The sequence below is a fragment of the Mastacembelus armatus genome, chromosome 19, assembly GCF_900324485.2.
Source record: "Mastacembelus armatus chromosome 19, fMasArm1.2, whole genome shotgun sequence".
In the NCBI taxonomy this organism is placed as follows: domain Eukaryota; kingdom Metazoa; phylum Chordata; class Actinopteri; order Synbranchiformes; family Mastacembelidae; genus Mastacembelus; species Mastacembelus armatus.
This window is the reverse complement of record NC_046651.1, coordinates 4,189,846-4,205,057: the sequence shown is the minus strand read 5'-3', so window position 1 is coordinate 4,205,057 and position 15,212 is coordinate 4,189,846. Positions and strand designations below refer to the sequence as shown.

The 15,212-nt window shown below is 38.4% G+C and overlaps 1 protein-coding gene across 1 annotated transcript in view; it reads right to left on the bottom strand.

The window, feature by feature from the left end:
* ryr2a (ryanodine receptor 2a (cardiac)) overlaps nucleotides 1-15,212 on the bottom strand; it is a 289,201-nt gene that overhangs the window by 39,172 nt on the left and 234,817 nt on the right. Inside the window, 3 exon segments of the mRNA XM_026315769.2 lie at nucleotides 6,386-6,453; nucleotides 8,129-8,443; nucleotides 8,540-8,746. Of these exon segments, the coding sequence (XP_026171554.1) occupies nucleotides 6,386-6,453; nucleotides 8,129-8,443; nucleotides 8,540-8,746 (590 nt within the window).

Genomic DNA, 15,212 nt, shown 5'->3' with positions numbered 1-15,212 from the left:
TAGTTCTACTCCTCTTTGTCTATCGTCCGTCTGTCCCTTACTCTGAAGTTTTCACTGAATTTCCATACAGATTTAGTGCTTAGTTCAGATAAAGTCATTGTAGTGGGAGATTTTAACATTCATGTAGATGTTGAAAATAATAGTCTCAGCATTGCATTTAATTAGATTAGATTCAATTGGATTCACTCAAAATGTTAATAAACCCAGCCACTGTTTCAATCACACCCTTGATCTTGTACTGATATATATTTAAATTGAACATTTAATAGTTTTTCCCCCAAATCCTCTTTCATCAGATCATTCTTTAATAACTTTTGAATTAATGATAATGGATCATGCAGCATTTGTAGATGTTTGTCTGACAATGCTGTTTAATTTTATTTAATTCTATGCCATGTGCCATAGGGCTGTGTATCGTTAAGGACGTCATATTACGATACATACCTCAAAACATGGGCAACAATACAATATGTACCAATATATAATGCCACATATTGCGATACTAAACATCATTTCAAAAATAGTGCTGAATATACAACTTTCTATGTACCACTTAGGTGATCTAATAATGCGCAGGCACTTCTCAATATATTGGTAACTGAGTTAAACTCTTTTGATGAATTTTCATGATTACAATTTATTGAAGAGCACATAATTCTTTTATAGTATCAACATGAAATAAAGTGCATATGTCAATGTTCTTACATCCATATGCTATAAAAAACAAAAGTGCATGTGAGTGTTCTTACATTCCTATATGCTGTAAGCATGAAAATAAATTTCATGTAAGAGCTCTTACATTTAAATTCACTTAGCCTCAGCTCCTGCACAAAACATGATTACAGATTCGGTGGTGCAGATCACGGCACTAGAAGGGCGCATATCCTAGGAGAAAAAAACCTTAGCCTTGTAATCTGTAATTTTCTGTGCATGAGCTGATGTAGATGGAAGCTTGTAAATAGCATTTGTCTTGGCTCCACAGGCTGTGTGGACACTTTTCAGCATGATGTTTTTGTACGTGAACTCACAATACCAAGTGGTCATATGTAAACTTATGGAGGATTGTTCTCATTATCTGGTGAATGCACAGTTTGCTACTGTGTAATGGGGGATTTCTGAAGTGTTCTTAAGGTAAATGCTTATCTGTCTCAAAAAGTGTAATAACAAAGTGTAGAAGATCACTACTAGTGTGTTAGCATTCATGTAATGGTGTTACTATATGACTTGCTAAGTGATGCTGCTGTACTTAGATAATTAATTCTACTGTATGCTGTTGTTACTGTAGAGCTAAATAAGCTTGGAATGAGTTTGTTGAAGTAACTTTTAGTTGAGAAAATTGACAAAGAGATGTTGTGTGTGCTCCCTGAAGGACTTGGACGAGGAGACATTGATTTGGCTTTTTTTTTTGTTTGTCAGGAGCATGACCTGAAGCTTAGCTACAGTAGCTTTTTTTCTATTCTATACAAAGAATTAGGGTGCATCCGAAATCACATAGTATGCGAAAATCAGTATGCGAGGTGAGTAGATGTTCCAATTGGGAAAAACAGTATGCAGGAAGACCCCGGATGACCTACTACTTCCACCCGAATTCTGTAGTATGCATACGATGCACACTTTGCTATCCCATGAGACCACAGGAAAGGAGTCATATTCGAACATGGGCGAAAGCACCAACTCAGCTCTTTTCAAGAGTACCTCAGGGAAAAAAGTTGTTCATTGTGGTTAAATTGCACTTAATATAATCTAAATAAACAGCTGACTTATTGAAAGTTTAAACAATGTAAATCAATGAAATGACCTTGTGAGTCGGTTGTAAAAAATCATTAATCATTACTATTACTGAGCAAATCAAGCTAACATCAAGGCTGCACATCAGCTTAACATTGAAAATTTAATGGAATTAAAACATAGCCGATGTTTGTGCAGTAGGGTGGCTCTTTAAATATTTGTGCTGTTGTGACGACATGACACATCACAGAGGAGAGAGAAAAGAATGTCAACATGGCGGATGTAGTATGTTGGATTCCATTCATACTACCAATATTCATACTATATAGAACATACTTTTTAAGGGTTGAGAAGTATGTAGTTACTCAAATGTAGTACCTACTAGATAGTATGCAATTTCGGACACACCCGCAGTCTAGAATCCCATGGGTTGAGATCACATTCCTGGGGACGGGCCAATGGACTGTGGTTGTTGTACACAGCATGGAACAGGTGGTCAAAGGGTCACTTAAATGTGTTGGGCTAAAGAATGCATGGTATGGGGGTTTTAGTGTTTTAGTGTTTTAGATGCCTGTGAATAACTGCCAACTGTTTCAGTGCTGTTAGAGGCCTGAAGATGAAGGACACCAGGGAAAGCATTTGGGTTTTTTTCAAGATGAGTCCACCCCTTTTTCCACCAATATAAACTTGTATTTTAAGGGAAGAAAATAGAGAACACTATAGAGGTCTTCTCTCCGTGTGCATGAATTAAAACTGAGATGTTCATCACTCTTGTGTTTGTTTTTGAGAATCAGCAACTCTGCTAAACTAAAAGAAATTTATACGACAGGACGCAGAATAAACCAGAGTAGGGGAAGGATATGAATCAAGCTAAGGGAGAGTGAGACCAGAGGGTTAATCCAACATGGCGTGCTGTAGAGAGACTAGTTAATGACTTTTGTTTTTGTTGCAAAAACATGATAACACATGGTATTATCACCAGTTCTGTGCATAATTTTAAATGGACTAAACAGCAAAAGGCAGTTGTAGAAAGATTTGGTGACTTGGGACTGGCATTGACCAAAATTAAGAAATCAGTGTGTATGAGTATGACTCCACTTAGGGAGTTATGAATTACCATTTCTTTTTACCTCCTAAGTATATTTTTAACTAAATATTTTAATCAGGAGGCACTGCTATCCATTTGATTCAGAACAAGTGTTAAAAGACATATGACAGCGATGAGCGATGATATGAGCGATAATAGTATAAGGTGATACGGTCACCCTATATTATTATTTTCCTTCATACAAAAGATAGGCTATATGGGTTGGCTCCACAGGTTGTGTGGTTGTGTAGACTTGTGCGGTTCTGCTGGAGGTTTTTTCTTCTGTTAAGGGGAGTTTTTCCTCTCCACTGTCACCAAGTGCTTGCTCATAAGGGATTTATTGGATTTTTTCGTTTTTTGAAAAGTGCCTTGAGATGTTTTGTATTGTGATTTGTCGCTATACAAATAAAATTAAATTGAATTGAATTGAACAATCCCAGGTTTCAGAACTTAGCACTGTAGCCAGGTAGACAAAAAGTCATAGCTCTGTTGAGCCCAGTGTTTCCTTAGCTCTCAGCAGTGATGACTTTGAGTTTGTTTTTTTCAAATAAAATCTGAACTATTAGACACAAATTTATCTAATCACTCCTGCAGTAGCCACAGATGAATGTTCTACTACAGTGAATCATCTGTAAGACCTCAGTTATGTTTAGACTGTTTCTTTCCTATAGGTTTTTCTGAACTAATTTTCATCTAAATCATGAACAGCTCCTTTAGACCCCATCCTGACTAGACTGCTTAAAGACTGCCATTAATTAACTTATCTTTATTAGATCTGGTTGATTTGTCTCTAGTAGCAGGTTACATGCCTCAGGCTTTTAAGATTGTAGAAATCAATCCGTTACTCAAAAAGCCTAGTGTTGATTCTGGAGTCTTGACTAATTTACTCTAACCTGTATATCTAAAATCCTTGAAAAAGCTGTTGCTAAGCAGCTATGTGACCACTTACACAGGAATAAACGTGAATGACACTCAGGTGTATCTATCTATGAAACTTCATGAAACAAACCAGTTAGCCAGACTTCATGTCTAAAAGACATAAAGGCCTGGGTGACCAATTCAATTCAATTCAGTTTTATTTGTATAGTGCCAAATCACAATTCAATCATCTCACGGCACTTTACAAAAAAAAAGAAAAAACCCAACAAATCCCTTAGGAGCAAGCACTTGGTGACAGTGGAGAGGAAAAACTCCCTTTAACAGAAGAAAAAACATCCAGCAGAACCAGGCTCAGTTTGGGCGGCCATCTGCCTTGACCGGTTGGGGTGAGTGGATAGAGGAGAGAGAAAACAGCAGCAACAATAAACAACAAATAGACATTGCAGGTTGGTTGGGCCAGTAACTGCACATCAGCGATATACAGCTCTAGGACCAGAAGGTACTTCCTGTGGTTCCCAGAGTTTCCAAAAGTAGAATGGGAGGCAGAGCCTTAAGATATCAAGCTCCTCTCCTGTGGAACGAGCTCCCAGTCTGGGTTCAGGAGGCAGACACTCTCTGTAGTTTTAAGGCTATACTTAAAACCTTCCTCTTTGACAAAGCGTATAGTTAGGGCTGGCTTCAGGTAACCCTGAACCATCCCTTAATTATGTTACTATAGGCCTAGACTGCCCGAGGACCATTGGTGCACTGAGCTCCCCTACCCTAACCCTCACCTCCCTTCCCTTCCCCTCTCCTCTTCCCTCCTCACGTGTATATTCCACCATTGAATGTCACTAACTTTGCGCTCTCTCTCTCTCTCTCCCCTAGTTTGTGCTCTCTCTCTGTCCTCTCTCTGTACCTTCTGTAGGTGTCCCTGGTCCTGGAGCTGTATATTACTGATGTGCCCCGTGATGATGTGCTGACTGATGTGCTGGCCCCACCAACCTGCAGTGTCTATTTGTTGTTTATTGTTGCTGTTCTTTTCTCTCTCCGCTATCTACTCACTCCAACCTGTCGAGGCTGCTGGAGATTTGTTTGGTTAAATGCAGTGGAAGAATAAATGTTAGTTACCATAGACATAATTCAGGGGAAAATCAATACAGTATAGTATTTGGGCCATTAAAATGATTTGGGGCAAAATTGGAGTTTGTAACACCCTTAAAAATGTGTCTTTCTTCCTCAAATTTTGTGTCTATACAAGTTATACGATACCCACGTTACACATTTAAATCAATTTTTTTTCCTACTGTTTTAAAATATTTTTCACTACCAAAACACAACCATAAATCATGATCATACTGATTTCAAAGTTAAGGATTCATTTGTTTTTATCAGCACTAAACTAAACACTATCATAACATACTTTTTAATATCTCATAATTATGTTTTGATAAATATCCCAAGTTTTTGTGGTGATGTTTTGACAGTGACTGTATATTGTTTTTTTTTTTTTTTTGAATTTTGTCAATAAAAACTTTGGCATATGGGGACAGACGATATCACAGACTTACATCTGCTACATATCTGGGGAAAGAACAATGTATAGATTTCAGATTACACTTTTCTGAAGACCGAAAGACTGTGTTCCTCCATTCTTTTTTGGTACGTATTCGCTACTTGACAGAAAATTCACTGACACGTTCCATTTCCTTTTTCACTTCATTTCTAATTTCTTTCCCTTTCCTTATTTGTTTCTGATTTCTTTCCCTTTCCTTTTCTCCTTTGTTTCTTATTTGTAAAGAAATTCACATTCCATGATACAATGGGTATCATGATGTATCACAATATACATCATGGTCTGTTACTAGAATTGCCTTTATTGTCTAAGTCTCCTGCGTTGTCTTTACTATTGGCATGGTGGTATTTTGTGACTTTCTACCTACCTGAATAAATGAATAGAAATTGCTCAAACACTAAAAGTCAATGTTTTTTCTCCTATGTAAAGGAATATGTTTCCCCTTTTGTCACTACGGTAACAACCATGTCACAACTAAAACATTATAAGACAATATTAGAAACTTTTGATCCTAGCTTAAACATGGTACTCAGCATATGGTTAGCCAGTGAGGTTCTGAAAAGTTTTACATACATAAAAAATAAAATTCACTGTAATCATACCCCAAAAAGAAATGCAGAAGATATGTGTTCCATAGTGGTGATAAACTTACAAACTGAGTTTGAGATTCTTTTTAAACCTATTAACTTCAAAATAGTAACACCTATCCACTTACCATGCAGCCATGACAGAGTAGGAAACACAGACTTCCTGACAAAAAAGGAGTGTGGCTAAAATAAGTCTCAACATATGGTCTAAAATTTAATACTGTTTTTGTAGTGACTTTAATATTTGGGATAACATTTCTTTACATAAAATTTCATGAATCACAAAAAAAAATTCTAAAATGAATTTTGTTTTGCCTTGATCCAGCGGATCCTAGTCCTAGTCCTAGTTACGACTACGCGGGTATAGCTGATGGATGAATGAAGAAATATCCCACCTTTCTTGTCTTGTGTTGGTATTTTGGTACAGCTTAAGCCATTTCCCTGACAAAGATGTGGTTGAATGAAAAAAAAGTTCTTTCATGTGTTCATTGTCCAAATGCACGTAGTAGTACCAATGCTTGTTATAGCGTAACAAAAATGTATACATACTCTGTTTTCTCAGGTTCACATTCAGTCTCTGGTGTTGCTGCTTTCTCCACTGAAGAAGAGGTCTTTGGCTAAAACAAAACACCATTACAGAAACAAACCAGTTTAATGGTGAGTAATTTTTATAAATACAAGTGGCTGTTATGTTTCTGTATTTCTTTAGTTTTGTATTTCAGGCACAAATTTAGTAGCTACCATAAAACTAAAACAAGTCATGATAAAGAATTGAATGTTAGGGTTTGGTTTTGTGACATCCAGTTTATGGACTTTTATTTTGTCTCTGGTTTTGGGTTTTGAACTATGTTAGCCATAGGTAGCTTTATGTTCATCAATTAGATTAGTTTCACCTGTTTTCTGTTTAGCCTCTGTTTCCTAGTGTATATGGTTCCCCTGTCTTTCTTTGTTCCTCGCTGGAGGATTAGTTTAGTAACTGTTGTTCATGTTTGCCTGTTTAGTTGCTGAGTGGCAGAGTTGATCTGTTTTTTGTTGAGCCTATGCTGAATGGCAGACTTTTGTCACTGAGTGAGTTGTCAACTTTATCTGTGGCTCAGGGGGTAGAGCAGGTCGACCATGAACCAAAGGGTTGGTGGTTCAATCCTTCGCTTCCTTGGTCCACAGGCCAAAGTGTCCTTGGTCAAAACACTAAACCCCAAGTTGCCCCCGGTGGTGTATGAACGTGTGAGTGAGCGGGTAAATGGACAAATAGTGTAAAAAGTTCTTTGAGTACACTTGAGTGTAGAAAAGTGCTGTATGAGACCATTTATCTTGGTTCGAAATTATCAGTAGGCGTAAGAAATTATTATTATTATTTTTTAAAATTTCCCATTCAAGGTCACCACAGCAGATTAATTTGTCCGCATGATCGATTTGGCATAATGCCCTTCCTGATGCAGCCCTTCAGTAGCTGAGGCTAGCAGCCCCTAGTCTTTCAACTTGGTTGCCCATCCAAGTACTAACCAGGAACAGTCCTGAGATCTGCTAATGGGCAGTTACACTCGGGTGCGGCTGTTATTTCAATTAAATTAATTTACAAACAAATGTAACAAACAATTAAATCATGCCCGTTTTTAAAAAAAGACCAAGTTGATTTCTGTATTTTAATTTTCAACATTTTGGGCTAAATTATCTGTTCTTTATCCAATTTAAAAGACATATGTCAAATAATTTAGCCCTCCCTAGATCTATGCGACCGTGTAAATCTGAAGGGTCTTCTTCATGTTTTAGACCTGCAAGTTTATTGAACTGTGATAATGAAATATTAACTTATAAGTAACAGACCAGCAAAAGTCTTACCAGATTAGTTGGAGATGTGTCAGATTTGATATATGTAAATGTGAATCAAGTGTTACTGTCATGTTCTTACAAATACAAGGCTATGCTTTACTATAAAAACAGAAAGTAGGATATGTGTAAATAGGCTAAACTGTGTTTTGTGTTGTTTTGTTATTATGTATGTTCAGTATGTGAAATATGTTTTCCCTGTTGTCTTTTTTTATAGTAGGTCTGGGAGGCTGAGTGTTGTGGAATTGAAAATTGTTATTGTGGGTACTGATATGACATTGAGATGGGAAATATAAATAAAATCTTATCAAAAAAGGATTTAGCATAGAGAGCTGGTTGCTCAGTCAAATCAGACTTAAAACGTTAACAGACTTATAAAAACCTGCTAATAAAGAAACCCATAAGAAAGAAAAAGGTAATTACTATTTGCATGTGACATGTTAACTAGCACATTGTTTTTCTCACCTGATACCTCTGCCTGAGCTCAGCTGGAGGTGCCGTGGGTGGTGTCTGCAGATCTGAGGAGGGAACTGGGTACTTAAGCAGTTCAGTAAGGCTAGCGTTGGGATTATGGGGGGTGATCTTGTACTGACCCCCCTCCCTCCTTAAATCTAGACCAAAAATGTCTGACAGCAGTTCGGTCTCACTGACGTTGACTGCCAGGTCAGCCAGGTCCTCCTTTGGGGAGCTGTGCTCAGATAGCCTCTTTTCTCTGTCCTCCCCTTCACCCCGTACCTCATCCTGGGTGGGGTCAGGCATGTTGGCCAGCAGCTCTGACACCTAAGGATAAAGGCAAATTAGCTATCAAAGAACAGTTGTCTGTGTGCTTAGCTTGTGGTTACACTGCTGTATTCTTATAGAATTATGTATAAAAACCTTTATGGTCTTGGCCCCCTCCACCAGACTGCCTCCCATGAAAGTGTTGTAGAAGATTCTGCAAAATCCTCGAGTCACACTCAATGCTACATAGAGAAGGCCCAGCAACAGTGACCAGTAGAAAGCCATCAGGGTGGTCACCATGTCCTTTACTGTCATGTTCTTTATCTTTTTCATCTGCTTCTTCAAGCTCTTCATGGACAGCACCTGAAGAAAATGGAAAAAACAATGCTTTCCAGCATTACTCCTTGGTTAATTGGTCAGGGGGGCAGACCTGCCGGCCAGGTTGTTGGGGTGGTGGCAAGTGTTCAAAAATGTCAATACCTTAGCCTGGTTTTAACTTGGAAGTTATCTCCTCTCAGTTCTGTGTGAGAAACATGGATAAGCCACACCCTTGGTAGGGACACAACAGAATAATTGTCACAGCGCAAGACAGTCAAAAGGAGGTTGCGTTCACCCCGCCCAAGAAATGGTAGGGGGAAACACTGCTTTCAATGCTAAACTAACCACAGTGAAGACCAATTTACATCTGAGTTTGTTAGTGGACTCATTTTTGACTCACACTAAAGTTTGAAAATATATATTATTTTTCCTGAAAATGATTGCCCCTAACTTTAAATGCTATAGAAAGGCAAATATTATAACTAGTCATGCTGCCTTAAATGAGAGAAAAAGGCCATAAACTTAGAGTGAGTCAGTTGCAGCGACACTACAAACCAAAATGTTATATTTCCACCCATCTATCTATCCATGCATTTTCTACCACTTTACAGAATTGAGTCATACTGGGAGTTGGTTCAGCAATGCCTGTCTTCCTGGATGAGGCCAGATGAGATATATATTCTCTTCAGCATATACTGGATTAACCTCTGGGCTTTGTTGTAGCAAATAAATCTTCCTTTACTTTTAACATAAGGCCTGTACATACTGCACGAGAACAGAGAAATTTGTTTGTTTTCTTGAGGTGGCGAGAACAAGAACAAAGTTAGTTCTTCCCAGGACATTTCATACTTCACAAGAAACTCAAGTGCAGAACTCCTGGGAAGTCCATCTGCTGCAGCACACATCACGTGTGCTAAGTATTATAGGAATCTGACAGAAACTACAGTACAACGACAGCACGGTGACAATGGCAGAGATGGTAGTTTTTGAGTTGAGAAGGAGGAAAACATGTTTGAAGCTGAGGAGGAGGAAGATTTGTTATCAGTCATGATTGCAGAGGAGATTTAAAAAAGACTGAACCACTCAGTACAAGCCATTTGTGTGTCTTTATATGACTTACAATATGTGTTATAAAGATAGTCATACTTCCTCACCACCTCTGCTGGCTGTTCCTCAAAACCATCCATTGCTATGACAACCGCAGAAAAAGCAGGAATGACAGTTCCACTTTCCACATTAACCACGCCCACTTCATTAGTTGTCACATAACTATTGCTTGAATGCAGACACTTACTGGGAGAGCCCTCTTGACAAAAAAACTGCTGCTTACACCCGGCCATAAATACCTTGAAACTACTCCCTTTCAGGAAAGACCTGAAACCTGACTTATGAACTGTTCTTGTAATATTTCTGCTTTAATTGCTAAATATGTAACATGTGTACAGACTTATGCAGATCATCACTGTCAGACTACAGGGTGATATAGAAGTTGTATTATTGTTTATCTGTTATTCATGCTTGTAGTTAATCCATATAACTATGGGAAGTTTTATTGATTTTCATTTGGACTAACCAGATGGATTCCCCGACTAACGCAGCAAGACACAAAAATACATTACACACCTAGAACAGAATCCCTTAACAGAATTCTGAACAGAGTTCCAGACAGATTCAGAGAGTTTTGCAGATTTCCTGAGATCTTGAGACCCCCTCTCTCTCTCTGAGGAGAAGATGAAGTAGAGACTGCTTTTAATGCCCACTCTGAGGAGAGACCCGAAGACATCCTCCCTGCATGTGGCTGTCCTGCAGCAAACAGTTCACTTCCAGCTGACCATCTCACATCAACCAAACTCCATAGAACAACACATTTGTCAGGCAATAGAACCCCATCAGTTAAGCTCATTGAAACCACTATTTGTTAACAACATAAACATAATTTTGGTTCATATGCTGTACCACATGCCATTAAGTGAGGCAGTGACCTTGCTTTTGTTTGTTTGTTTTGTGCTGGGCTTTCTCCTGTCTCACCTCATTATAGCTAATGTGATCCCACCTTGCACTGAGTGCAATGTTCATATGGAAACAATCTGAGGTGATTCAGTAGTTATGTACATGCCCTCGAGAAATGACATAAAATGTCAAGCTTCCTAATAGAATTTACTTTTTCTGCACGTTTGGGTGATGGCATGCTAGGTGGGTGAAGAAGCACTTGGATTGTTCCGGACAGCAACGAAGAGTTTACTTTCTCGTCAGATGATGAACATTTACATTTGAGTCCCAGCGGTGGATATAATTCCTGATGAGTAATTCCCTCTCAGCCACATTTCTGACTGAAAGGCTCATTATGAAGCCTATTACACAGGTCTTTGTCTTCTCAGGTAAATCACATGATTATACATGATCAAGCACACCTTCTTGCATATGTCCTTTCTACAAAAAAAGTTTCTTAGAAAATTTAAATCAGTGTGTTGTCTTCTGTGAACAAGATGATTTTCACATCATTTTGAAGCAAACACTCTAGGCTACAAGATTTCTCAAAAGTCTTGTGAACCAATGTTCTGTATGTGTTTTATGGCTTTATTTCAGTGACTTAAACATTTTATTTTTTTCACTAACCATGCATAAACGCTGTTTTCTCAAAAACACAATCATGTATAAACTTGCTGCTCACATATTATTGTAGCCCAGTTTGTGCTGATTACAGTGTTATCAGACTTTAGCCATTAAGATGTTTAAAAGCAACTGAAAAAAGCACAAATGTCAGGGCATGTCAAAACTAGACCCCAGAGGGTTAAACAGAAACCAATTCAGTGACTTTTACACATGACAACTGCCTACTGATCCAAGACCCAGTATTCTTTCAGAGCCTCCTGCTGATTAAATGTCACCAAAACCAAGAGGGATTCTGATCAGATGCCTGAACATCTCAACTAGTTCCTTTTAACCCTCCTATTATGTTGTGGGTCAAATTGACCCATTTTAAAGTTACATTTTTTTTAAAAAATAGTTAAAAGTATTTTTTCAGTATGAAACTTCTTCTGCTTGGCTTAATAAGTGTAATCAACATATAAAATAAAAATGATTCATTTCACATATTTGCAACCCCCCCCCCCGCATGTTTATATTACAAAGATACTGTTCGGGTCAATTTGACCCGGCAGTGACAGTTAAAAGGTTCAAAGGCTAAAAGGGGTCAGAAGTGTCAAATACTATTTGTTTCTTTGCAACTGTGAGACATATTTCATCCCAGTCTCACGCACATGCACACACACACACACTTTCCCTATTCTCTTGACCTCATCTGTAAAGTGCGAGAATGCAGGTGTCGTTATGATGTTTGACGGGAACCTTTTCTGTGAGAGGTAAAGAACACCACTGCACTAAATATTGATTGGGGACCGGGATGCAGAGACTCAGTCTAAAACGCTTCTCTGCAGTTTCCTTAGAGCCGCCGCCCCCTTCAAACCACATAGAGACTGTGTCTGCCCCTCGAACATATAAATCAAACAAATCAGAAGTTAACAGAAGAGGAGTTATTCATAAAAACTTAATAAAAATTAAGACCACTCCTCTTATTGAACAGAAAAACAGAACTGTCAAATGTGGATTATTAAATATTAGGTCCCTTTCTTCTAAATCTCTGTTAGTAAATGATTTGATAACTGATCACCAAATTGACCTACTTTATCTTACTGAAACCTGGTTACAGCAGGATGAATATGTCAGTCTGAATGAATCAACCCCCCTCAGTCATAAAAATTATCATGTTCCTCGAAGCACAGGTCGAGGTGGAGGAGTAGCTGCAATCTTCCAGTCAAACTTATTATTAAACTTTCATCCTCAGAACAGTTATAACTCATTTGAGAGCCTCACTCTTAGTCTCTCACATACAAACTGGAAAACACAAAAACCAGTTCTACTAGTCATTGTGTACCGTCCACCTGTCCCTTACTCAGAGTTTTTAACTGAATTCCCTGACTTCCTGTCTGATTTAGTGCTTAGATCAGATAAAGTCATTATAGTGGGAGATTTTAACATTCATGTAGATGTTGAAAATAACAGCCTCAGCATTGCATTTAATTCTATATTAGATTCAATTGGTTTCATTCAAAACGTTAATAAACCCACCCACTGTTTTAATCACACCCTTGATCTTGTTCTGACCTATGGCATCGAAATTGAACATCTAATAATTTTCCCCCCAAATCCTGTTTTGTCAGATCATTCTTTAATAACTTTCGAATTTAAAATGATGGATCATGCAGCGTCTGGAAGAAAATTCCACTACAGCAGATGTTTATCTGACAACGCTGTTAATAAATTTAAGAAAATGATTCCATCTTTATTTACATCTATGCCAAGTATAAACATAATGGAGGGCAGCTGCCTTAATCCTACTCCCTACCAAATTGATCATGTTGTTGACAGCGCTGTAACCTCACTGCGTGAAACGCTTGATTCTGTAGCCCCTCTGAAAAAGAAGTTAGTGATTCAGAGAAGACTAGCCCCATGGTATAATTTACATGTTCGTACCTTAAAGCAGGCATCACGAAGGCTGGAAAGGAAGTGGCGTTCCACAAACTTAGAGGAAATTTTTCTAGCCTGGAAAAACAGTCTACTAACATATAAAAAAGCTCTCCGTAAAGCCAGAACTGCATACTATTCATCACTAATAGAGGAAAATAAGAACAATCCCAGGTTTCTTTTCAGCACTGTAGCCAGGCTGACAAAAAGTCACAGCTCCGTTGAGCCCAGTGTTCCCTTAGCTCTCAGCAGTGATGAATTTATGAGTTTCTTTACAAATAAAATCACAACTATTAGAGATAAAATTCAGCAGATGCTTCCTATACCTGCAATAAATGAATCTTTTACTACAGTAGCTCTTGAATCATCTGTAGGACCTCAGTTATGTTTAGACTGCTTCTCTCCTATAGATCTCTCTGAATTTACATCAGTAGTTGCTTCATCGAAATCATCAACGTGTCTCTTGGACCCCATCCCGACTAGACTGCTTAAAGGCACCCTGCCATTAATGAACTCATCTTTATTGGACTTGGTAAATTTATCTCTAGTATCAGGCTACGTACCACAGGCCTTTAAGACTGCAGTAATCAAACCTTTACTCAAAAAGCCTAGTCTTGATCCAGGTGTCTTGGCTAATTATAGACCAATATCCAACCTGCCATTTATTTCTAAAATCCTAGAAAAAGCTGTTGCTAAGCAGCTATCAGACCACTTACACAGGAATGAACTATTTGAAGATTTCCAATCAGGATTTAGAGCACATCATAGTACAGAAACAGCACTGTTGAAAGTTACCAACGATCTTCTCTTAGCCTCAGATAATGGACTTGTTTCGATACTTGTCCTCCTAGACCTTAGTGCAGCATTCGACACCATTGACCACAACATCTTATTACAGAGACTGGAGCATGTGATTGGTATCAGAGGAACAGCGTTAAAGTGGTTCCAATCCTATTTATCGGACAGATTCCAGTTTGTTCATGTCCATGATGAACCTTCCACACGAACAAAAGTTAGTTATGGAGTTCCACAAGGTTCTGTGCTAGGACCGATTCTGTTCACCCTGTACATGCTTCCTTTAGGATATATCATTAGGAAGCACTCTATTAATTACCACTGCTATGCGGATGACACTCAGTTATATCAATCTATTAAACCTGTTAACACAAACCAGTTAACCAGACTTCAAGCCTGTCTAACTGACATAAAGGCTTGGATGACCAGTAACTTTTTACTTTTAAACTCGGAGAAAACAGAAGTCATTATATTTGGGCCTAAAAATCTCAGAAATAACTTTTCTAAAATTATAGCTACTCTAGATGGCATAGCCCTGGCCTCCAGCACTACTGTAAAAAACCTTGGAGTTATTTTTGACCAGGACATGTCCTTTAACTCACACATAAAACAAATTTCTAGAACTGCATTCTTTCACCTGCGCAACATTTCCAAAATTAGGAACATCCTGTCTCAAAATGATGCAGAAAAACTAGTCCATGCGTTTGTTTCCTCAAGGCTAGATTACTGTAACTCATTACTATCTGGATGTCCTAATATCTTAATAAAAAGCCTCCAATTAATCCAGAATGCCGCAGCCAGAGTCCTGACAGGAACTAGCAGGAGAGATCATATTTCTCCTATATTGGCTTCTCTTCATTGGCTCCCTGTAAAATATAGAATAGAATTTAAAATCCTTCTTCTCACATACAAATCCCTTCATAATCAAGCTCCTTCATACCTTAAAGACCTCATAGTACCATATTATCCCAATAGACCACTTCGCTCTCAGAGTGCAGGCCTACTTGTGGTTCCCAGAGTTCTCAAAAGCAGAATGGGAGGCAGAGCCTTTAGCTATCAAGCTCCTCTCCTGTGGAACCAGCTCTCAGCCTGGGTTCAGGAGGCAGACACTCTCTGTACTTTTAAGGCTAGACTTAAAACCTTCCTCTTTGACAAAGCATATAGTTAGGGCTGGCTTCAGGCAACCCTGAAC